Below are 23,461 nucleotides of genomic sequence, written 5' to 3'. Positions count from 1 at the left end.
TTTATTTTTTTAAATGAGACAAATCTGATATTATTTTAATCTCCAATAATGTTATTTAATAGTTGAAATAGTGATTTAATGCCTCGCTAACAGCAGAAGACAGTAGTCGGGTTTAAATCCCAGTTGTGCCGGCGGGGCATGTTGTCACACTGCGTTACAATGAGCCCCTATTAGAAATATTCTATTATATTCTATACTTGTATTAATTCTATTGAGAAAACATGAGAAAAAGGTGAATAAAGAGTCAATAGAGATTGAATTGTCTCAATTGATTGAGTCAATGTTCAGAAATTATTTATTTGTTTTGAACTATGTTGTATAGCTGTGTTTTCCTGTGTTCGTAGTCAAAACTCAAAAATGAGTCTATATTTAATTATTAAAAAATGCCATTATTTTATATGAAAAAGTTAATAATTGTGTTTTATTTAGAAAATATTTTAGTTTGTCTTGTATATATTTTTTTTATTAGATCAGATAACATAATAAAATACTGTGAACTATAACAAACTGAGAAAGTCAAAAAGCGTTACTTTGTGCCCCGCTCTCCCCTACTAGTGTAAAACGATTTGAGATGATCCTCATCACGTTTGATCGAAGAACAGAAGGAAATGTGGTCACACACTTTTTAAAATAAATATATAATCTCCTTATTTGTGTTTCTGAGGTTATTCATGGCTCATGCAGTTGCTTTGAGTCTCTAACATACTTCAAATCACACTTAATGTCCACATGCCAAATCTGGCCGAAAACAATAGATTTTTATATAAATTCCTAAGTTACTTGTATTTCTATTTTTCAAATAACTTTAAAAAAGCATCAATATATTACTGTAACAATTGCAATAATACCATGTTATAAAATGTGAACATGGGTTACAAAGAATGTATAAATATTTTAATATGTGTAAATTATGGACAAGATAAAGATAATATATTTTTACATAATGTTTGCATATTATAAAATATATATACCTTTAGACTATATAAATTATTACACAAAACTATTCACAATGTGTTCAGCTGTGACCGGAAACCCTGTGCACAAATATACAGGAAACTAAAGTTGAGATTAAAAATGATATATGTTTTCGATTACCGTAAACCTGTTTTGTGAAACCATGAATGACAGGACTGGTCAACTATTCTCATTTATAATCTGATAACATCCTCTCATGTGTTTCATCTAATAAGGGGAGGAAGGCTGAGAAAATTAAATTGAAGCTGTTGGTGGTTTATAATGATTTGCCCACAAATGTTGCTCATTTGCAAACAATGTACAAAATTAATATTTTGTTGTTATATGTGTATTCTTTCCTATTCTATCTTTAATCCCAGTGTGAAAGGTTGCACTCATGACTGACCAATCCGAATGGATATTCAAATGTATGCAAATTCATAATGGTATGTAAATGACCCAATGAAGAAAAAAATGTGTCATCTGTTTTTCTTCATTCAAATGAATATGACTTTTCCAAAAGAAAAATATGCTATGGATTTGTTTTTTACATGATTTTTTTAAACAGCCTTTAAAATGTATTTAGAATCTGTAAATGTTTTAAAAACAGAAAAGCCCAATCAAAACACTGTATCTCTGATAAATGAATGTTTGTGATGCCCTTTATTTAATTTATTTTAAGTTCATTTTTTTGTTTCTTTTATTTAAATGATAGTTGTTTCAATTGCATAATGTGAAAATGAGAAATGTGTCAAGATGTTGCTATTGAATTCTCTAATTTGGAAAGTTCAATAAAAAATAAAACATAAAAAAAGAGCCTCCAGAGATTGCTGTATCATATATGCATATTTATGCTGATATAAAGATCAGCATAATATAAAGATAATTTGCATATACGATCCTTCTGATCATACATGATCAGATCCACATCTGAGAAGAAACCATACAAACCCATCAGCTTTCAGTGTCTCTTTGGCACGTCCTCAGGCCTGTTTGAGCGTGTTTCTTGATGCACCCTGAAGAGAGAGAGCTGTTGAGGCCTGTCATGACTCGTTGCCCTCCACCAGTCTCGCCTTGTGAATGAATGGTTTGCAGGACATCCCTGATATGAGCAGATGTCCCTCCTGGACATGGTGAATGCATGTTGCTTGAACACATTTCTTGAAACCATCACTCACTTTCTCAAAACCTTAAACACAAAAGCAAACGTTCAAAACTCATTCAGAGAATCTCTGACTCTTCTGGCAAAATCAAACAATGCTTTCAGATCTTACACACATCAGTCAATATTACAGATCATTCGTTAGACACTACATGAGAAATGGATAACACAGAATCCAAAGCATGCAGTTACAGAATAAAAGTATATTGTAACAAAGTAAACAAATTTTGCAATTATGTAAAAAAGTAATGACAACTTACAATGAAAAGTGAATAATTGTACATGCACTGCAAGTATAGTATAGTATTGTACTGAATATTATCGAATGTTTGTATATTCAGCACTTGCATACTGTAAAAATACAGTGAAATTCAGTAAACAAATCTAAATAACAAACATGTTACAGTAAAGTACACTCAGAAGAGTTGTACAACCTCATCTTAAACTCGTACTCTTCCTCCTCTTCCTCTTAAATTGTTTGCATCCATTATTGCTATCAACATTCAGTGAAACATTTTGAGTCAATTTAGGCACTTTAAACTGTCTTGTATTTTGTACAGTTGGTTTCCTCTCATCATTAGAAATAAGTGTGAACAATTTTGAGTCGTTGTGTGTAAACGATGACAACTGTGTTGTAGTTGTGTTTAACTTTAGCCTGCCTGTGTTTAGTGTTTTGAAAAGTGCATCACAGTGAGAAATGTGTTTTAATGAGTGAAAATGTGTTTAGAGTTTTTCAAAAAGAGTGAATGAGATTTGCAGACAGTGTTTTAACGACCTGAACTTGTTTAATGTTTTACAGAAAGAGAGCTTAACAAATTGGTTTAGAATATTGAGAATTTGGTTCAGAGAAGTGGGTTTAGTGTTTTATCTATTCAGACAAACTGTAATGTTTCGTGAGAATTTTGCAAACAAAATGAGTTATTTTGATCAGTGAGCTTCAGTTTTAGCCTGTGTGTTAACTATTTCAGAAATGTGATGTCAGAGCGGACAAATGTGTTTACGCAATCGAGAAAAACTGGCTCACTAATAATACTGGCTTCAATAATATCTGAGTGAATCTCTGAGGGGAATTCTTAGAATTTTTTTTTGTTGCTGCCTTGACATTAATGATTATATTTTTATTTCCATTTTTCCTGTGTTTTTATTTGGTTTTTTCAAAACATTTGATCTGGAAACCTTAAAAATGCTTATTGTGCTAGCATCAAAATAAAGGTTTTATTCAAGTCACCCATTCCCAAATATACACACACACACACACACACACACACACACAGGTATCAGAGTACAGTACTGTTGAATCTGCGATGACTCTTTGCGCCACTAGAGGGAGTGAGTTTGTTATTCATATGAGTGTGGAGTTACAAGTAAACAAGACACACCTTCACCAGGTAGAAACACACAGTAGAAACGAAAGGAAAAGAGACGGAAGAGAAGAGACGCCATTCCGAGGCTTTAAGTCTGTTAACAGTGTGGATATTTTAATGGTCGCATATTCTGTGGTGAGTTCAGAATGTACTTCATGTTACCATATAGTGATATAACAATTTTCCGCCATTTAGGTTTATGTTCCTCTTTACATGGGATTTAAAACGCAAATCATTATATTTTGACATTAGAATCTAACCAAAATGGCGGAAACGATGACGACGTATAAATTACTTCTGATATCCTGCGATTTAGCCTATATACTAGGAATATTTTTATATAGTAGGCTAATAATAACAGTTTGTTGTATATAATATTATATAATCATTAAAAAAAGATATTTTGCCTATATTCAGATATTTTTAGATCAGGTAACGACAAAATAAACATTTTGAATTTGAAGATATTTCTCCATCAGATTTTTTTTTTTTTTTTTTTTTTTTGGACACAAATGCATTATTGTGTGAATGATCAAATTAGAAGTGACATTAATATTATTATTACTGTATATGTTCACATGTAATGAACCAGTGAATGTTGTTTCTGTTGCACAAATACGAGTAAATGAGGCGTGCTTGTCATGACGCACTTATATATTCTGTGCAACAGAATCAACAATCACTGGTAAACTGGTAAATTCGACACATTTCGGATGCAGTATTCAGCACCGCTTTTGCAATATCTCTAGTATTAGACTGCTAAAAGTATTAAAGGGTAACTAAACCCCTGGTCAGAGCCTGACTCCACCCACTGGCAATATTTGAAAAATGCTAGAAAAGTGGGCAGACCCCAGCTGAGATAGAGGGGGGGGGGGGGGGGGGGGGGCGTGCACCTGAGACCCGCTGTCAGACTCTCTAAAATGGAGAGTTTGCTCACAGGGTCGCAAGATGACGTAAATATGCATCTGATGAGTTTTATCGAGTTGATGTCAATAGCGCGCGCTCTCTATATGCATATTCATATTTTGCCGCTGCTATGTGAAAAAATCAAGCAAAATGCGCCGACGCGTTTGTCGACCACAGAGGATTAACTTTAGCCTAACCATAAATTGTGATTAAAATATATATGATCACTCACATCAAGACGCCGCTGCGGTGGTGGAGTCCATGCAGGATCGAGGAGCAGCGTTTGGCACTGCGTCGCTGTTCAGCGCGAGCTGTGTGGAGAAGCCAATTTCCACCTCTATTGCGTTGGAAAAGCAATTCCGCGTAAAATGCAGGTTTCACACTCACGGTCTTCCAGGCCAAGTGCATGCAAACACTGGCGCCTAATTTCCAAGTCTGCTGGAAAGCTATGCAGTCCAGCAGTGCTGTTGCACCCAGCAACACTACACCTACCACTGTACTAAATACAGATAAATTTACGCTAGCTCATCCAAGGGCGTGGTAGCTCGTACCAAGGGAGGGCGTGGTGAGCTGGAACCTGCCTACGTCACGCAGTACCGCTTACGTCACGCAGTACCGCAACATCCAATAGGAAAATTCAACTGCAGTAGCCACCGTTCAACCTGAAGAGGGCAGCACTCAGACGTTTTTACACCATATATTGTAGAATTAAAACAGTTTATACCCAAATGTCAAAAAAGTTACTCGAATCAATGAACAGCACTAATAAAGCCCCATTCTTACAGATCATTAACTAAAAAAAGTTGGTTTAGGGTTTAGTTACCCTTTAAAGACTGATCAGGGGCGGCTGGCCAATAGAGGGCGCTAGGGCGCCGCCCCCCGAACAAAAGAGAACATCCCAATCGAGTGAAGGGATTTGTGGAAACTGAAATGGAAGCACACATTTTACCTAATTCAGACTAAAACATCTATTTAGCCTCACATGCTGACTTTATTTGTAGTTCATACTGTTTTAATACCCTGTATTTTCTTTCTCATTTTTAGGAAAAGCACTTAATTAGCCTACCATTGTTTATTTCTATACCAAATGTCATTCACTTGCAATGAAGCTAAAAATATAAACAACTACATCATTATGTTGATATCCTATATTTTTACAATAAAACTTACGACAAACATGTCTTCTAATATCCTCAGTTGTTGCGTATACCGAGCTGCATCGAACACATGTAAATTACTTTCCTTGAACCCATTGTGCGAGTTCACTTTAATACCGCGTGCTTTATATACATGTTGCTGCTGATTGGACTGCAGTTCTGACACACCCACCAAACATGTTTGACATAAACTGTAGCCAATCAGCGAGCTCAAATCTAGTCAGCTACAGAGCTGGTAAGTCCCGCCCCTTCCGCTAACCCCACTGGACCTCTAGGTTGAAAAATCGTCAATGCAAGTGAATGGGAGAAAATAATTATTTTCTGGTCCCGTTTGAATTTTGCCATGAATGTGAACATATGTTGTCTGTGAATTTTTAATATAATGTTTTGTGTAAAGAATGCTACAATTTAGCTGGTAGAAGTTTGATACGGTTAGACTTTGTGTGAGAGCACTTTGTGGACTACAACTCTTCACTGCTTTCGACGCGAATCTGAAGAAAGAACAGCCGATTTGGTTTGAATGTTGACATTTGGGTACAAAACACACAGGCATATAGATCTGTCTCCATATATTATCGCAGCATTAGCACCGTGACTTGACAAGTGGAGGGAAATGTGTTATGGGGTGACGTCACATAGGCGACATGTAGTCTTTCTCGTTATGTCTTTTCCACAACTGCTAGCCGAAGAATCGTACAATATACTGTCAAACTCGTAACATGAAAAATTATATAAAAAATTCACAGACAACATATGTTCACATTCATGGCACAATTCAAACGGGATCAGAAAATAATTATTTTCTCCCATTCACTTGCATTGACGATTTTTCAATCTAGAGGTCCACTTGGGGTTTTACGGATGGGCAGAACTTACCAGCTCTATGGGCGCTTCTGTTAGCGCCCCAAGCTGCGCGCGCCCGCGCTCATGCGCGCCTATCTCCATCAGACAGCTATCGGCCTGGCTAGCTGGATGCGGTCATGCTAATGCCTTGTTTTGCTTTCCGTGATTACTTTTTAAAACAACAGGGACAGATCCAGCATGGTTACCGAAGTGAGGGACCTGTCTGAGAAAGTAACTAAACTTTTTGAGTTAAATTTCAAATGCAAATGGAAAGTTTGTGCAATTTGTTTTTGTGTAAATGCCTCAGCCTTGTAATATGGCATTAAATAATTACTGACTTTTTCACAGAGCACTGGTATCATGCAGTTTGTGTTAAATTGTGTTTGGGTGGTTACAGTTTTTTACGATTGCTATGACAGATTTTTCAATACATTTAACAATTTTCCAAAACTCTTAACACAGTTAGCACTACATCCGTCTGTGTAAGCTATACTATTAACACATTTCTTGTTGCTTTAACACAAAATGCATACAGTTAACACAAATTTAAAATGCTTGAACTTCTTTTACACACAAGCTCAAACAAGACCAAAACAATGGATTTTTACTGCCAAATTTACCAATGCTTTAACACTGTACACTGTTAAAAAAAGTTCCGTTAAAAAACGGAAAAAGTGCTGGTAATTAATTACCAGCACTTTTTCCGTTATTGTACGGGCACTTCCGTAAACCTTAAAACGGATATTTCCGTAGATTTACCTGAGTTTTTCTGTACCATTGATTGACGGACACTTCCGTCAAACCTAAAATGGAAAATTCCGTATTTTCCGTAAATTACCAGGACATTTTCCGTTAAATTACAGACAGTTCCTTCACCTCTAAAACGGAAAATTCTATATATTAACAGTACATTTTCCGTACTATTCACGGATAATCCTTATACAGAAATTTCTATTTTTATAGAATTTTATGGCATATCTTTTGGTAGCAAATAATTCAAGAACAATATATACAAATTGAACGTGGTTTATTTTTGTAAACATGTTCATGTAAACATTATTAAATGCATTCAATGGGTAAAGATATATATATCATAAAAAAAAAAATCATAAACTGTGAAAGATTCAAAACATTTTCAAAAGCAAAACAATACAAATGCAGAAACAAACAAACAAAACCAAATGGAATACAAAGACAGGGCTGCTGCTTTTTAAAATTAAAAATAGCTTTAGACTTATAGTTAATAGTAGAGGGAAATGTTACAGTGTTGATGCCATTTTTCTGTAAGAGAACACAATATTCCTTAAAGGGTTAGTTCACCCAAAAATGTAAATTCTGTCAGTAATTACTCACCCTCATGTTGTTCCAACCCCGTAAGACTTTAGTTCATCTTCGTAACACAAATTAAGATATTTTTTATTAAATCTGAGAACTGTCTCACTCCTCCATAGGCTTCTAAGATATTGAAACTTGCCGGCATACAAAGTTAGTAAAGACAATGTTTAAAATAGTCCAAGTGACTACAGTGGCTAAATCATAAGTTTATCAAGCGACGAGAATACTTTTTGTGCACAAAAAAATAAAATAATGACTTTATTCAACTATTCATGTTCTTCATGTGGGCCTCTGAGAGTTCACGTAGTGTAACAGCGCAGCGCTTCTGGGTTGTACATCAGCACGTAGACTCACTATTGGCCAGCATCACACACATGACCAACGTCGGCCAATAGTGAGTCTACGTTCTGACGTACAACCCAGAAGCGCTGCGCTGTTTACACTACGTGAACTCTCAGAGGCCCACATGAAGAACATGAATAGTTGAATAAAGTCGTTATTTTAGGGGGTTTTTTTGTGCAGAAAAAGTATTCTCATGTTACTTTAATGATGTCTTTACTACCTTTCTGGAGCTTGAAAGTGGTAGTTGCTTAAGCTGTCAACAGAAGAAGAGAAAGCTCTCAGATTTCATTAAAAAGATCTTCATTTTTGTTCTGAAGATGAACAGAAGTCTTGCAGGAGTAATTAATGACATTATTTTCATTTTGGGGTGAACAACTTTCGTGAAAAACTTTCCTCCTTCGGTACGTTCAGTTAAAGGTCCATTTTGAGATTTGACAAAAGCTTAAACTTTACATGGATTTTCGAAGTTGTTCATACAGGAACTTCAGAAGTCTTTGAGGAATGTGTGGACGTTTGGTTTCCTTCATCTCAGCGTTTTCGACCTTTGTTCAGGATTTCTGCACAGGAAATGGATATATGAAGAAAAAAATGGATATGTTTTTAGCTACACAAGAAATTAAACGAAGTAAACTGAACTACAAAGTATAATGCAGACCAGGTTGAGGTTGAAAAACAATTGTACAGTGTTTTACGTTCGTTAAATTATCAACTGCCATCCCTAATTCTTTTCAAATTCAAACACTGTATAAAACGCTAAGACTTCTGTTTCCAGTGGACTCCAATTGCATGTTATGTTAGCTTGTCTGCTCAACTATACCTTATAATATGTTTCATTATTTTCAACTACATAAACAGTATCACAACAGCATGCTAGAGATAAATAATTAAATTAAAAATGTGTTGCTTAAGGCAGTGGTTCTCAAACTGGGTTTGTGGTGGTTCTCAAACCGTGAGGTGACAGAAGGGGGTGCGGGAACAAAATGCTGAATTTTGCCGTTCCTTTAACGTTAATAGGCCTACTACCTCATCTTAAAAATAAGATTTAAACTGAGCATGCATTTCTCTCAGGTTAAATGCTGTAAATACGTAAATATACGATCAAATTACCTCATCTTTTGCGGTCAAAACTTTCTGCATTTAAGCAGCGTGTATAGGCTATATGACAGGTCTCGTACAGATTGCTGCCTCAGCAAATCGCGCTATACTGCCGTTCTCGACAATGTACGTTACCTTTGTAAAAGTAGGGATTTAAGTTAGCACTTACTAGCATGAAGAACAAATATAGACACAGGCTGTGCATGGAGATCGATATAATTCAAACTCTCTTCGATACAAACACACTTTGATGTCCCCAGAGTGTGTATGTGAAGTTTCAGCTCAAAATACTCAACATATCATTTTTTACAGCATGTTTAAATTGTCATTTTTTGGGGCTCAGAAAAACGCGCTGTTTTAGTGTGTGCCCTTTAAATGCAAATGAGCTGCTGCTGGACGACCCAGGGGGCGGAGCTTCATGAGCTCGCGCTCAGTCTCTCAGGACAATTTCATCTCCCGGAATGATGATAATATCAGAAACTCTCAGTTACGGTGTTCATTTCGAGTCGGACAATAATGCCTACAGAGTCAGAGTGCTGTATAGAGATGGAACAGGTATAGTTTAGTAGTTTAATTACGGTTATTATAACGTATTTGTCATCTGCTTGTATGTATCCATTATTTATTAATAGCCTACAAGTCTGCTGTTTCGGAGCAGGTCTGAATGATGATCAAACATATACTGATGAGTTTAATAAAGTTTATCGTACATCACACAAAAGATGGAGCATCAGTTTTACTTCAGAAAATCACCGTAAGAGCTGAGTAAACACAGTAAGTTATAAGAAGTGCGCAAGTACATAAACGAATTTTGGTAGAGTTGAGGGAGCATTCCTGTGGGCGGAGGTTAGTCAAAAAACTGTTCTACTGACGTCATTAAAGAAGGAAGTAGAGGGATGTAGTCCAAACGGGCCATTTGATGTAGGCGACTTCTGTTAAATAAAATATCTCACTTGGCATTGAACTTTGAGCTTTATAATTTTACAGATATTATTTATGCTCTAACAGCAACATTACACACTAACTAAAGTTTGAAACATGGGATCACGAAGAACGGGACCTTTAATGTTGATCACATTATATGAAGATCCACACGATTGTGAATGTGACATTGATTTTATACAACAGTTCAACAAACGAAATATTAATATTAAGTGATGTTAATTTTTAACACAGTTGTCAGTATTTTTTACAATAAATTAATAGCTCCAATGAAAGCCACAGCAGAACTGCAGCACACAGCAATGATTGTGAACGAATCTTTAGAGTCAATGATTCAATGATTAATTCATAAATACAGCCACTTGCTTCGTTACTGAATGAATGACTCGATGACTCATCACCTACTGGCGGTTTTAATTTAATATTTAAAAGCTTCACTTCGTTTTTACCATCATTGCATATTTATCTATTTAACATTTTTTTTTCTATTCAAAGCATTATTTATTTTATAAAGGTATTTGTAAAGGTAAAAATGCAAAAAAACGATTTAAGGGGGCAAATATTGTCCCTTACTGAAAAAGGTGTGACTGAAGAGTGGGGGTACGCAGAAGGATATTAAAGCCTCTTGGGGTACAACTGTAAAAAGTTTGAGAACCACTGGGACTGGGTTAAGGAATAGAACAAAATAAACATCAAAGCACAATACACATACCAAGGGCAGAAAGTAGGCCTAACACTCCCATGGTTACCAGACTATTGAAACCGGCTGATTATGACAGCCCCACCTAAGATATTTTTCACCAGCTGCCACTGAGACTGATGTAAATTATGTTCTTAAAATAAATGTAAATTATTACATTTCAAACTGTACAGTTACTAGTACACACACACACACACACACACACACACACACTAGTGTGATTGAATGTTAGTTTGTCTCTGCAGATTATTGTTTTGTCATGTGACAGTGTCAGTCTGAAATACACAATAAGGTTAAAAGTCTATTAGTTTCTATTTGTTTAAGTAAAAGCAATTATGTTTATGATGGCCAAAATAAACTGATATGAATGGACAGTGCCTTTCACAATGGTATAAGGAAATTTGAAATCACAGCATATGGCTTTAATGTTTTTGTGACTGGGCATGTTTATCCAAAACCCTAATAATTAAACTTTTCTTTTGTTTACTTGCTTGATGAAGAAGAGGACAGAAGTGTATTTTATTGAACAGAGTTGGACACGCATGTTATGTTAAAGGTTCATTAAAGGGTTAAATGGGCATTAAACGGTTCTGTACAAGGTTTAAACCTATTGACATATTTAGAAAATAACAAGTATTCCTAAAGAACCTTTAAATTACCATATTTTTTAGTTTACAATGAGATATATTTGTATGTGTTCATTAAAATATGGGGAAAGTCAATGTTCTAAAAATAATTAAGATGTACTTTGATGTAGCTTTATTGTATCATTGAACTACAGAAAACTATTTAAAAATAACTGTGTTTCTTCACAAAAGGTCTGACATCTGTTTTGAGAAATGAGAGCAGGAGAAAACTAAAATGAGTTTCCCCACTGAAAGACAAGATGAACACACTGCCTCTGAAACGAGTCCTCCATCTCCTGGATCCAGCTGTGTGTCTGTGAAGAGTGATCAATCCATGAGGAATCTTCCGTCTGGATCCAGTGATGCAACAGTGACCTCTGACCCCAGGTGAGACACTGGCCATTTAAGCATTAACAGATGCTTTTATACAAAGTGATTTACAGTGTATTCCAGAAGCCTGCTGTGGGTGAGTGCTGATACTGAACCTTCACAGAGAAGCTCAAAATCACTCAAGACATGTCTAAAAAATTATCTCTGAGTACTTGACTAAATTTTGTTAAACCATCAGCTCTCTCTTTCTAGTAATGTCTGTGCATTTAAAAAAAAAATCTCTACTACACTGTTTCTTACCTTCATCTCTTTCATCTCTCATGTTACTGTCTCTATTAGATGAACTGTTTGGATTACTTAATTGTAAATGGCTTTAGATGAAAAGTGTCTGCTTAATTAATAAACACATGTAAATATATTGATCATTATAGTTAAAGTGCATAGCTAGTGATCCAAAATTCTATTTTGTTTGTTTGTCATTTGTCAGTATCAGCAGGAGGAAGAGACTGAGATCAGAGTCTCCAGAACCCAGCGCTGTGTCTCTGAAGAGTAACACATCGATGAGGCATCCCTTTAATTTCAGTGATGGGCCAGTGACCTCTGATCCTCCGTTAGTATAAACCTTCACTTGCTGATTTACTGTAGTGCATCTAAGATGAAAACTGATTTTAATGAAAAAAACTCAGTAAAAAAAATAAATAACAAAAAGAAAGAAATACCATGAAATAAAATAAAAATTGAGTATGCAACATATGCTTAACATGAAGAGGGGTCTAAAATCATATATAGTAACCAATATATTTCTGATGTCATTTAATGGTCATTCTAATTACTGCAATTGCTGCTCTTTACCTTTTTAATTACAGCAGGGTGGAGATACAAGAGCTGATCAGATCTGTCCCATTCTCTACATCCCACTATCAGGACAAAACTGAAGTAGTCCTGCAGACACACACACTGAAGACTGGAGACCTACAGAGAGTCAAAGACCAGCACAAAACCAGCATGAAGATCAAGTATGAGAGATTATTTGAGGGAAACAAACTCCAAGAGAATGAAACGCTCCTGAACAGGATCTACACACAGCCCTACATCATAGAGGGAGAGAGTGAAGGAGTGAATGAAGAACATGAGGTTTTACAGATGGAGAAAACAGCCAGAACACGACACTCACAAGACACTCCAATCATCTGCAATGACATCTTTAAAGCCCCACCTGTACTAGGATGTGAGGAGAAAGAGCAAATCAAGACTGTTCTTACTAAAGGCATTGCTGGAATCGGGAAAACCGTCTTTGTGCAGAAGTTCATTCTGGACTGGGCCGAGGGAAAAGCCAATCAGGATGTAGATTTCATGTTTGTACTTCCATTTCGAGAGCTGAACTTGATCCGAGATCATCAGTACAGTCTTCACAGACTTCTGCTGGACTTTCATCCTGAACTTCAAGATCTGGACTCAAGGATTTATGAGGCGTGTAAAGTTGTGTTCATCTTTGATGGTCTGGATGAAAGCAGAATGACACTGATGTTTTCAGACGCTCAGAAAGTTTCTGATGTGACTGAGACTTCATCAGTGGGTGTGTTGATGTCAAACCTCATTAAAGGAGAGCTTCTTCCCTCTGCTCTCATCTGGATCACCTCCAGACCAGCAGCAGCCAATCAGATCCCCCCCAAATACATCAACCGTCTGACTGAGATTCAGGGGTTCAACGAGCCTCAGAAGGAGGAATATTTCAGGAAGAGAATCAGTGACGAGCATCAAGCCAGCAGAATCATCTCACACATCAGAAGAGCAAGAAGCCTCAACATCATGTGTCACATACCCGTCTTCTGCTGGATCTCATCCACTGTGCTTCAGAAGCTCCTGGAAGAAGATCTGAGTGCAGAAATCCCTCAAACTCTGACTGAAATGTACATCCACTTCCTGCTGATTCAGATCAACATGAGGAATCAGAAGTATGCAGAGAGAGATCCAGAGAATCTCCTGCAGTCCAACAGAGAAGTGATTGTGAAACTTGCTGAAGTGGCTTTCCATCAGCTGATGAAGGGCAATGTGATGTTCTATGAGGAAGACCTGATTGAGAGCGGCATAGACGTCACTGATGCCTCAGTATATTCTGGGATTTGCACTGAGATCTTTAAGGAGGAATCTGTGATTCATCAGAGGAAAGTCTACAGCTTCATTCATCTGAGCGTTCAGGAGTTTCTTGCTGCTTTCTATGTGTTTTACTTTCACATAAGCAGTAATACAGAAGTGTGTTTAGATTCACTGCATAATTTACAGAAAAGAGCAGTAGATAAAGCTCTTGAGAGTGAGAACGGACAGCTGGATTTGTTCCTGCGGTTCCTGCTGGGCATCTCACTGGAGTCCAATCAGAGACTCTTACAGGATCTACTGACATACACCGAGAACAGCTCAGAGAGCATCAGGAGAACCACACAGTACATTAAAGAGAAGATCCAAGATGGACATGGACTCTCCATTGAAAGATCCATCAATCTGTTCCTCTGTCTGCTGGAAGTCAAAGACCAGACTCTGTCCAGAGAGATTCAGGAGTTTGTGAAATCAGACAAACACTCAGAGAAGAAACTCTCTCCTGCTCACTGCTCAACAATCGCCTACATGCTTCAGATGTCAGAGGAGGTGCTGGATGAGCTGGACCTCAAGACATTCAACACATCAGACGAGGGTAGAAGAAGACTGATACCAGTTGTGATCAACTGCAGTAAAGCTCTGTGAGTGTTTAATCGTGTCTTCTTTCTAAATGAACTTGCATTTTCTGTTGTTGTTGTTCACAGTAATTTATCCTGATTTTGTTTTGCTGATTGTTTTTTCTTAATGCCTGACTTATTTTATAAGAATGAAGCAGATATTTTTGAAATGGTATTTGTGGAATGAAGTTAAAACAATTTATTTCCATCTGTTCTGCTCTTTTTCAGTCTTTCTGGCTGTAATCTCACTGCCCAGGATTGTGAATATGTGTCATCAGCTCTAAAATCCTCAAACTCTGTCCTGAGAGAGCTGGATCTGAGTAACAATGACCTGCAGGATTCAGGAGTGGAGCTGCTCTCTGAAGGACTAAAGAGACCAAACTGTCAGCTGGAGATACTGAGGTTTGAGTTGATTTATGATTATTTAATATTTAGTACTCCATACTTAGTATAACATACATACAAATAATGTTTTGTGTGTGTGTGTGTGTGTGTGTGTGCGTGTGTGTTTAGGTTGTCTGGCTGTATGGTGACAGAGGAAGGCTGTGGTTATGTGTCTTCAGCTCTGAGTTCAAACCCCTCACACCTGAGAGAGTTGTATCTGAGCTACAATCACCCAGGACAATCAGGAGTCCAGCAGCTTAACGACATACTGAAGGATCCAAACGGCTCTCTGGAGATTCTCAAGTATGTGGGGCTCTAAAAGGGTTGTATTCATGATCACTAATACTCTCAGTCGAGTGAAATAATCTAATACATAAATGGGGGGGGGGGGGGGGGGTGTTGGCTGGCGGAGTGTTGGATGTTTAAGTTATTTTTTTTATTTTTTTTGAAGAAAAAAAAGTGTCCTTTTAAATAACAACGGCCGATAATTTGAATCCCCCAAATAAAAGTGATTTAAACCAAACCGAAGCCCTAATCTTGCACCATTTCTGTGATTCTTCTTCCATTAATGTGTTAACTGGCACGCGGTATGTAACTACCAACAACTGACGTTATGCACTCTGTTGGGAACTTTTTCCTTCATCGAAGCAAGACCAGGAGACGTTGGGATCGCGTTGAGCATGGCTGCGGTTCGTCCAACAATCTAAAGTACATAACTGTTCATGGTGTCTTATAGGCATTTTAGGAGGAGGGACTTTTGAAGGTGGAGACAAATTCAAACAAAGCATGTAACAGGTTTAGGTAACACCCTAGACTGAGGGTCTGGCCAATCCTAATTCAATCAGCATAAGGCTCCAAGAGCCACTTGGGTCCGAAATCCATTTGCAGAACAAAAGGTGAGATTCTCAGTGAATCATTCGTGTGCTAATCCCATCAGTCTGAGTGAAACTGGGGCTCCAAGAGCCATTTAAGACAATAAGGAGAGAACAGGAATTGGAACTTTGCTGAGATCTTAACCTTAAAAGCTAAATACAACATTCTTTACCGTGATGTTATGTACGGAAGCATATTTGAAATAGATTCTTAAAATATGTTATTCTTCAACACATAGCAAAATCTGTGAGGCCAGCGAAATCCAGCTGGATAGTGAGTATGGGGCAAAAAATAGCTGGAGCATGGCGGTAGCCAGCTATGAAGTCACCGGTGTAATTGCCTAATATAGTATTAACACTAAGGTACTGCACAGCACTAAGATCATCTCATCTGAGCTGCCTCATTGGTCTGTCAAAATATTTGAGATGACCAATCAAATCAAAGTAGACAGGCTTTATGTTCACTGAAGCTGTTGAGCGTGAATTTCAGCGTGACTGGATGGTCCCTTCAGTTAATGATCATAAAGTGTGAGATAATATGTAAGTAGCTAAACTAAACTAAACATTTAATATTTAATAGGAATATGATCAATATGAAGAATAATATTTCAAAGGAATCAAAATTTTCTCATGGGTTCTTCTTCAAAACTTAAAATAAATCATTCCATTGTTACGCTGATGACACACAAATTCATCTGCCTTAAAGCAAAATTTGGATGGTTTGGATATTCATAAGGCCTGTGTGTCGGATGTAAAGGCCTGGTTGTATCTAAATTTTCTGAATTTTAAAGGACCTTCAGATCTTTTAATACTCCCAAACTAAACCTTGATAGGCTGTCTTCTTGTGTGAAGCCATGGGTGAAAAATCTGGGCGTTGTGTTTGATGAATATCTGAAATTAGATAGGCAGATAAATTCAATTATCAATTATCTTATCGTGAAATCATGCTTTTTTCAGCCTCGACTTTTATCGAAAATAAAGACATTCCTTTCTTTTAAAATTTTTGAAAAAGTAATTCATGCTTTTATCTCTTCCAGGCTGGATTACTGTAATTACTTTATGTTGGGATTAGTCAATCAGCTTTGTACCGATTAAAATTTGTTTAAAATGCGGCAGCTAGACTGCTGATGGGTGCTCAGAAACGGGATCATATCACTCCAGTTCTGCGCTCCTTACTCTGGTTGCCAGTGCAATATAAAGTGGATTTTAAAATATTACTTCTTGTTTATAAATCACTAAAGGGATTCTCCATCTTACCTTTCTGACGTACTGACTGAGCACCATTCAATCAGATCACTCTGTTCTTCCAACCAGAGACTCTTGTTCATCTCCAAGTCAAGGCTGAAGGCTTTCTCTGATGCTGCTCCCAGACTCTGGAATGACTCAGCCATTTCTATTAGACTAGCTCCATCTTTATCTGTTTTCAAGTCTAAGTTAAAAACCTTTTTGTTAAATAAGGCATATAATACATGTTGAATACATGTTATTTTAATATGTTGAAGCACTCTTGCATAGCATTCTCTACTGTTATTTTATTGTTTTAATTTTTTTACTACTGTGCTTTTTGTGTTTGTGTTTAATGGTGCTATATAAAATTGCCATATTTGCTGCTTCTACACGTTTGATGATCAAACATGAATAATTTGTGCTGCACATTTGTCTCTTTCTAGTTTGGATCATGGAGGCCATTTCAGAATCACTCCAGGACTGAGAAAATGTAGGTCTTTTTCTCTTTCACACTCCAATGCACAGAGTCTAACATTGTCCTTCACTTTTTAATCTCTCTTGTTGTCTTCAGATGCCTGTGATCTCACACTGGATCCAAACACAGCAAACACTCAACTCATTCTGTCTGAGGACAACAGAAAGGCAACATGTGTGAAAGAGCAGCAGTCTTACCCTGATCATCCAGAGAGATTTGAGCACAATGAGCAGGTTCTGTGTGGAGAGAGTCTGACTGGACGCTGTTACTGGGAGGCTGAATGGAGCGGAAATAAGGCAGATATAGCAGTGGCCTATGAAGGAATCAGCAGGAAAGAAAAGAATGACAGTTGGTTTGGATTCACTGACAAATCCTGGAGTCTCTTCTGCACTGTTAATGGATTCACTGTCTGGCACAATAATGTGAACAAAACCATACCTGCCCCATCACCCTTGTCTAAAAGAGTAGGAGTGTATCTGGATGTGTCGGCCGGCACTCTGTCCTTCTACAGCATCTCTGACACACACACACGCACACTCACACACTTACACACAATCAACACCACATTCACTGAACCCCTCTATGCTGGGTTTAGGGTTTATGACTCAGTGTCCCTGTGTCCAATTTATCAACCTGCTGTGAGAAACAACTGAGACATCACAAGAAAACTTCTTTCTTGGATAAAACATTATACATTCTGGTTTCTTGGGGTCTTGAACATTGACGTTTTGTTGCTTTTTGTGTAAAGGCTTTTAGGTCATGTACATACTAATGTACTAATGTGAAATCTGTCTGCGCATGTTTATTTGACTTTAGAAGTGGCCAATCACGTGAGTAACATTCACTCATCTGGCTTCAGCAGCGCAGGGATTGGGCATCCATTTACGAGTGCTGCAATATTTAATATACTACTGAAAATAATGTGAGGCAGCTTTTATCAACAACTACTGTATATTCGTTTTTGAAGGTATACATTAAACTTGACTTTTTGTTAACTACAGTTGCGTAAGTTGGCTACAAGGAAGGAAAACTCTATAATAAGCTAGAAGAATATAGATATATAATTATCAGGGCCGGCCCGAGGCATAAGCGAACTAAGCGGCTGCTTGGGGCCCCCTCGCCACCAGGGGGCCCCCAAGCGAGGTTTTTTTTTTTTTTTTTTTACATATTAATTAAATTAAACAAGTGACATAAATGAATGAATGGATTAATAATTCAAGACAAGAAAATTCTGATTTCATTATCAATATAGCCTACCTGCCTACAACTGCTGCTGTGTCTGCCAGTGTTTGAGTCATGCGCATAACCTCGCGTGCATAGACAATTCGTGCGCAAAGTCACGGTAATGTTAAGCCATGTCACAAAAATTTGATTTGATCAATGATTTATCCTTTAAATTTAATGATATTCAGAACAGAACAAGAATAAAAAAATAACTAAAAACAAGCCAAAACGAAATAATTTAAAGCGAAAGTGAAAGCGGCGTTGGGCTCACGTATCTCTCTCATTAGAATCAAAATGTTTCAACATTCGCAATGGATTTGGATGGTAAACTATTCTTTATTATAGGCTTCTTTGTACTTCACCCACGTTCCAATATCGAGGGGAAAAAATCATTCTCTTCACATGCGCAAAAATGTGCTTGGAAACATCACAGTTGAGCGTTGCTAAGGCCGTTACGCAGTGCTGAATAAGAATTGTAGGCTTATTTAAACAGAGCAGTGTAATTTTTATATGTTAGGTTGACTATTTTATTATTATATTTTATTACGGCTATAACGAACAGGCTGCGATGTCAAGATTGCAATGCTTGAATATGTTGTGTGTGTGTGTGTGTGTGTGTGTGTGTGTGTGGCACGGGCGCGATCGAACAGTCGAAACATAAAAACATACTCCGTCATGTTCATACAAGACATCATTCAAACTGCAGTGTTGCAAAACGTTTGAGGATATTTTGCAAATAAGTTTTTAAATATGTTTTGTGACAATTTGTTCTCAGAAGTTTCAAAGAGTTAGTAAAAGAGTAAAGAAAAAGTTAAAACATTTTTAAGTATCTATTTTTTTATTAAATATTTATTTTGTATTAATACATAACCTCATTATATTAATGTATAATGTAACATTATAGAGTGACATTGTGTCAATAATCGCCAAGCACAGGTGACTCCGCGTGGTGGGAGGGGGCCCCCCAAATCAAATTCTGCTTAGGGCCCCCAAAAGGCTCGGGCCGGCACTGATAATTATGTTATATTTATCAATATTTGTATTGCTAAATTATGTTTTGTTTTCATATGTGAAAATCTATTGCCATTGAAACCTAACAAATGTAAAGCAAGCACCTTAAAATTGTTCAATTATATAAACATTGAATGAGATTAATGAATGAGATTCACAAGACATGTCCACTGAATCATTTCCTAGCATCTGTAATTGTCTTTTTTTACCCCTTCTTCTTGTTCTTTTTATTTTTACCTCTCATGGTAAAATTTCTCACCTTCTTTACTTTTTAAATTTTGGAAAATATTTCAAGCATATTAATCCATTAATTTCAGGTCCCTGTGACTCTTGACTGAGAAAACCACGAATGTGTAACAAAGCAAAATAAATCCAATAACATTTCATGAAAACTCCTTGTGTGTTCAGATGTGTTTTATTCAATGTTTAAATTATTTGCATACATCAACTGTGGGAAAAGATGAAGGACTTCTGCCTTTACTGTGAGTACGACTTGTTTATTCCTGTAAAACTCCTTAATTTATCAACATAAGTGACTATTCCCTGTTCTTTTCAGAACATGTGATCCTGAATCCAAGTAAATTATCAAGTACTCTCTACAGATCTTTTTTTTTTAAGTTACTAAACTGTGTGTGTGTGTGTGTGTGTGTGTGTGTGTGTGTGTGTGTGTGTGTGCATACAGAGCATGTCACTCATCAGTGTGTTTGTAGTTTGTTCATGTGAGCTGCATGTTCTCACTCTCATATGAATGATTGTTCAGAGTAATGTAATTATATATTGTCTCCTGCAGGGGGAACTGGAGGCTTCAGTCAATAATTTCTTAATTAGTAAATAAAACAAAATAAAGTCTTGAACAAATCATAACTATCAATTAATTACCCCTTCTTCAGACCGAGCAGAGATTGAGGAATTAAAAAAATATATATATTTGCTTTATTTCTCACTTGTGCATGGGATCATTCTGTGATTTTTTTTAAGCTTGATGATGGTCTCTGTTATTCACTGCCATTATATGCACACGTGCAAGCAGTATATTTACTTGAAAAATTATACTTTTGTTGTTCCAAAATGAAAGAAAGGCTTACAACATTAGAGCAACACCAGGGTGAGTAAATGATCTAACCCTTTCACTCTAAAACAGCTCTTTAAACGTGCTCACTTTACTCACTATAGCCCTATTCACACAGGATTAGTGAATCCCCCCCCCCCCACATCTAAATTTCGTGCGTCGCATTCACACGGGATAAACGAAGACTGTGATTTTACTCGAATTTACTGACTCCCATTTATGATGTCAATAGCCTATTGCTTGGAAATGTCTTGTCGTGCTGTATGATGTATCATAAACAGAATAATGTTCCTTACCGCATGCTGCTATACATGTCATCCTTCTCCATCTAATTATTCTTTTTGTTTTTGCTCTTCTGATGGTTTCCAGCTTTCTCTTTCTGCAAATTGTATAGTTTTATGGTGTAGGCTATAGCGATATGACCCAGTATACTATCAAACGCAGCCTCCATTCTTCACAAAAGATGGATAAAAATCGCACAGGAAACAAAAACCTTGACAAATGATAAAAGACCCCGCCAAATCACAGAGATGGCGATTCACACGGGACTAATACGTCAAAATATGGTCGGTCATTTGCGGAGGAATTTTTACTTTACAAATCACAGACATGGCCGATTCGCACGGGATTAAGATCACAGACAACCTCCGCAATTATTACAAATTACTAGAGGTCCCCAGGTAATACTAATCTGACCAACTAAAGCATACCCTGATCACCACAATGGTGACCAAACATTTTCAATACAACATCAACATTAAACCTCTGTTAATTCTCAATAAGAACTTCTGTAGACGTCTGACAGAAATAAAGTCAGTCTGGTTAGTAATAAGTGAAGCTGGTAATGCTGTTTGTGGAGTTGTTTAATCCTCCTCTGCTGAGATCTTCACAGATTTAATGTATTTTATTTGTAGTTGATTTCAGGCTGTCTTTAAAGTCAGTTCATTTCATTTCACAGCTCAGTTCATCTGAGAGTGCAAGCATTATGTTGAAACAATGTGGTTAACACTGACACATTAACATTGATGTAACATTGCTTTAATGGTTGCTTGCTATATGGGTTTTTTCATAAATTACTCTTGTTAGCCCAGAAACTCACACACTGCGAATATATAGAAAATGATGATCCATCAATTATCTATATTTATCAATCCCCAAACACACCATTCACAGCATAACATGCTAAATGAGTAAAAAACATAATCATTCATCTACCACCTCTACCATTAATGATTGGTGTTTAATTTCAACATCTAACACCACATTTTGAAAATAATTATAACAAATAAAAACAACAACATTAAAATGTAACTGCTCAAACAATAATATGTCACCCATTATACGCAATCAGTAAAAATCATAATTTTATCAAACTAAATTATAAGATCTCATCAGGCATCACGTTAGGAGACTCCCTTGACTTTATTTATTATGGCTCTATTACGGTAGATGTGACTGTACTTTATCCTCACTGAATTTTAATTTAACTGCAAGACTTAATATTATTGTGGCAGATTGTTGATTAGACCGTGTTTATGTTTTAAAGTCCTTGTTTAGAGATGAAGAAGGGCTGGAGATGGAGTCATGACCCTCATAGATCTCCCAGAAGCCTCTAAGCACCTCACAGTAGCGGAGCCGTCGTCCAAAGACAGACCGTCCCATGTGATCGAGAGAAACTCTTCCTTATCGACCAGAACCCGCTTGATGAAGAGAGAAAAGTGTGTTTGTTTTATACAAGACAAGCAAATACAGCCATCAAAACATACAAAACTATTACATACAGCAATGAGTATAATAAATAATATAGTATATTTAATACCAGAACAAAATACATTTTCATTATATAAAACACAAGCTTGAAAACAATGATCTGACTTGTCAACCGATCTCACAGGTAAATGTTTTTTGTCTGCATGGAGTCACTACGATATACTTCAGAGAGCAGTACTAAATCATAAACCAGTATTACCTTCCTGAAGTTTCAAATCAAGTTTTTTTGCGAGAGAATTTTGGTTGATGTTCAACAGCACTTGTACCGCAACAGTCCCAGCATTAGTACTGTACTTCTCTACCATGCGATCCACGACATCCTGGCGATCCACATTCTCCAGCCTTGCCTGAGGAATAGGCTCGATGTCTGATCCTACACCGTTCCACAGGTGCCAGATGAACCGCTTGAAATCTGCATTCACAATCTCCTCAAGAGCGTCCAGAATCAGTTTTTTAGTGGCATCCATTTTCTGTCACTAGGAGAAAAAAAACAGTCTTGATTCAGGAACTATAATTCATTAACTATGCTCTTTAAAGCAGTTCACATAACAAACAAAACTACTGATAATAGTTCACGATGCAGTTACACTCCACTCACAAAACCTGTTCCTTTCAGAAAAGTAGATGAAAGTTGGAGAGCAGGAATTATAAGTGGAGGTTAGGTGAACTCTGAGTTGTAAATTACTAGTGAAAAGAAGTTTACGGAGGATCAGGCCACACATTGACCTCTTAGATCAGTAGATTTCAAACTTATACAATCTGCATGGTTTGCAATGTTGTGTGAAAGGGCTATTTCTAAAAAACTTGTTTTCATATTTCTTTCTCAGTTCAAAATGCTTTTGGATGCATCAAGTGAGTGACAACACTTTTACTGTCAGTCATTTACTGTACATTAAAGGTCACAGTATCCACTGAATCCACTGCTTAATAATAAGGTCAGTTTAACCAATCAGAATGAACGA

At 36.9% G+C, this 23,461-nt stretch overlaps 2 protein-coding genes across 4 annotated transcripts in view; one reads left to right on the top strand and one right to left on the bottom strand.

Annotated features, from left to right (window-relative positions):
- Window positions 1–23,461, bottom strand: part of LOC307154521 (caspase b-like) — a 34,254-nt gene that overhangs the window by 9,993 nt on the left and 800 nt on the right. Inside the window, exon 2 of the mRNA XM_079864532.1 lies at window positions 22,699–22,975. Coding sequence (XP_079720658.1) covers window positions 22,699–22,966 — 268 coding nt within the window. The 5' untranslated portion in view covers window positions 22,967–22,975. The remainder of the gene's footprint in view (window positions 1–22,698; window positions 22,976–23,461) is intronic.
- On the top strand, window positions 3,507–20,052 carry LOC307154456 (NLR family CARD domain-containing protein 3-like). 3 transcript variants are annotated; one of them, XM_079864415.1, is made up of 9 exons: window positions 3,513–3,615; window positions 11,619–11,813; window positions 12,244–12,366; window positions 12,626–14,491; window positions 14,696–14,869; window positions 14,981–15,154; window positions 17,394–17,440; window positions 17,522–17,909; window positions 19,646–20,052. In XM_079864415.1, the coding sequence occupies exons 2-9, from the start codon at window positions 11,662–11,664 to the stop codon at window positions 19,737–19,739; spliced, it is 3,018 nt and encodes a 1,005-aa protein (XP_079720541.1). In that variant the 5' UTR covers window positions 3,513–3,615; window positions 11,619–11,661; the 3' UTR covers window positions 19,740–20,052. The 3 variants fall into 3 exon arrangements, with proteins under 3 accessions (XP_079720539.1, XP_079720541.1, XP_079720540.1); XM_079864413.1 differs by lacking the exon at window positions 19,646–20,052 and having other exon boundaries at window positions 3,507–3,615; window positions 12,623–14,491; window positions 17,522–19,425; XM_079864414.1 differs by lacking the exon at window positions 19,646–20,052 and having other exon boundaries at window positions 3,520–3,615; window positions 17,522–19,425.

The sequence above is a fragment of the Squalius cephalus genome, assembly GCF_949319135.1.
Source record: "Squalius cephalus genome assembly, chromosome: 2".
Lineage (NCBI taxonomy): Eukaryota > Metazoa > Chordata > Actinopteri > Cypriniformes > Leuciscidae > Squalius > Squalius cephalus.
The sequence above is the reverse complement of the archived record's forward strand: the minus strand, read 5'-3'. Positions and strand labels throughout refer to the sequence as shown.

Coding starts and splice junctions, on each gene's coding strand:
- LOC307154456 (XM_079864413.1), top strand. CDS start 11,662: ATGAGTTTCCCCACTGAAAGACAAGATGAACACACTGCCTCTGAAACG. Junction 14,870..14,980: donor TGTCAGCTGGAGATACTGAG/GTTTGAGTTGAT, acceptor GTGTGTGTTTAG/GTTGTCTGGCTGTATGGTGA. Junction 17,441..17,521: donor CACTCCAGGACTGAGAAAAT/GTAGGTCTTTTT, acceptor TGTTGTCTTCAG/ATGCCTGTGATCTCACACTG.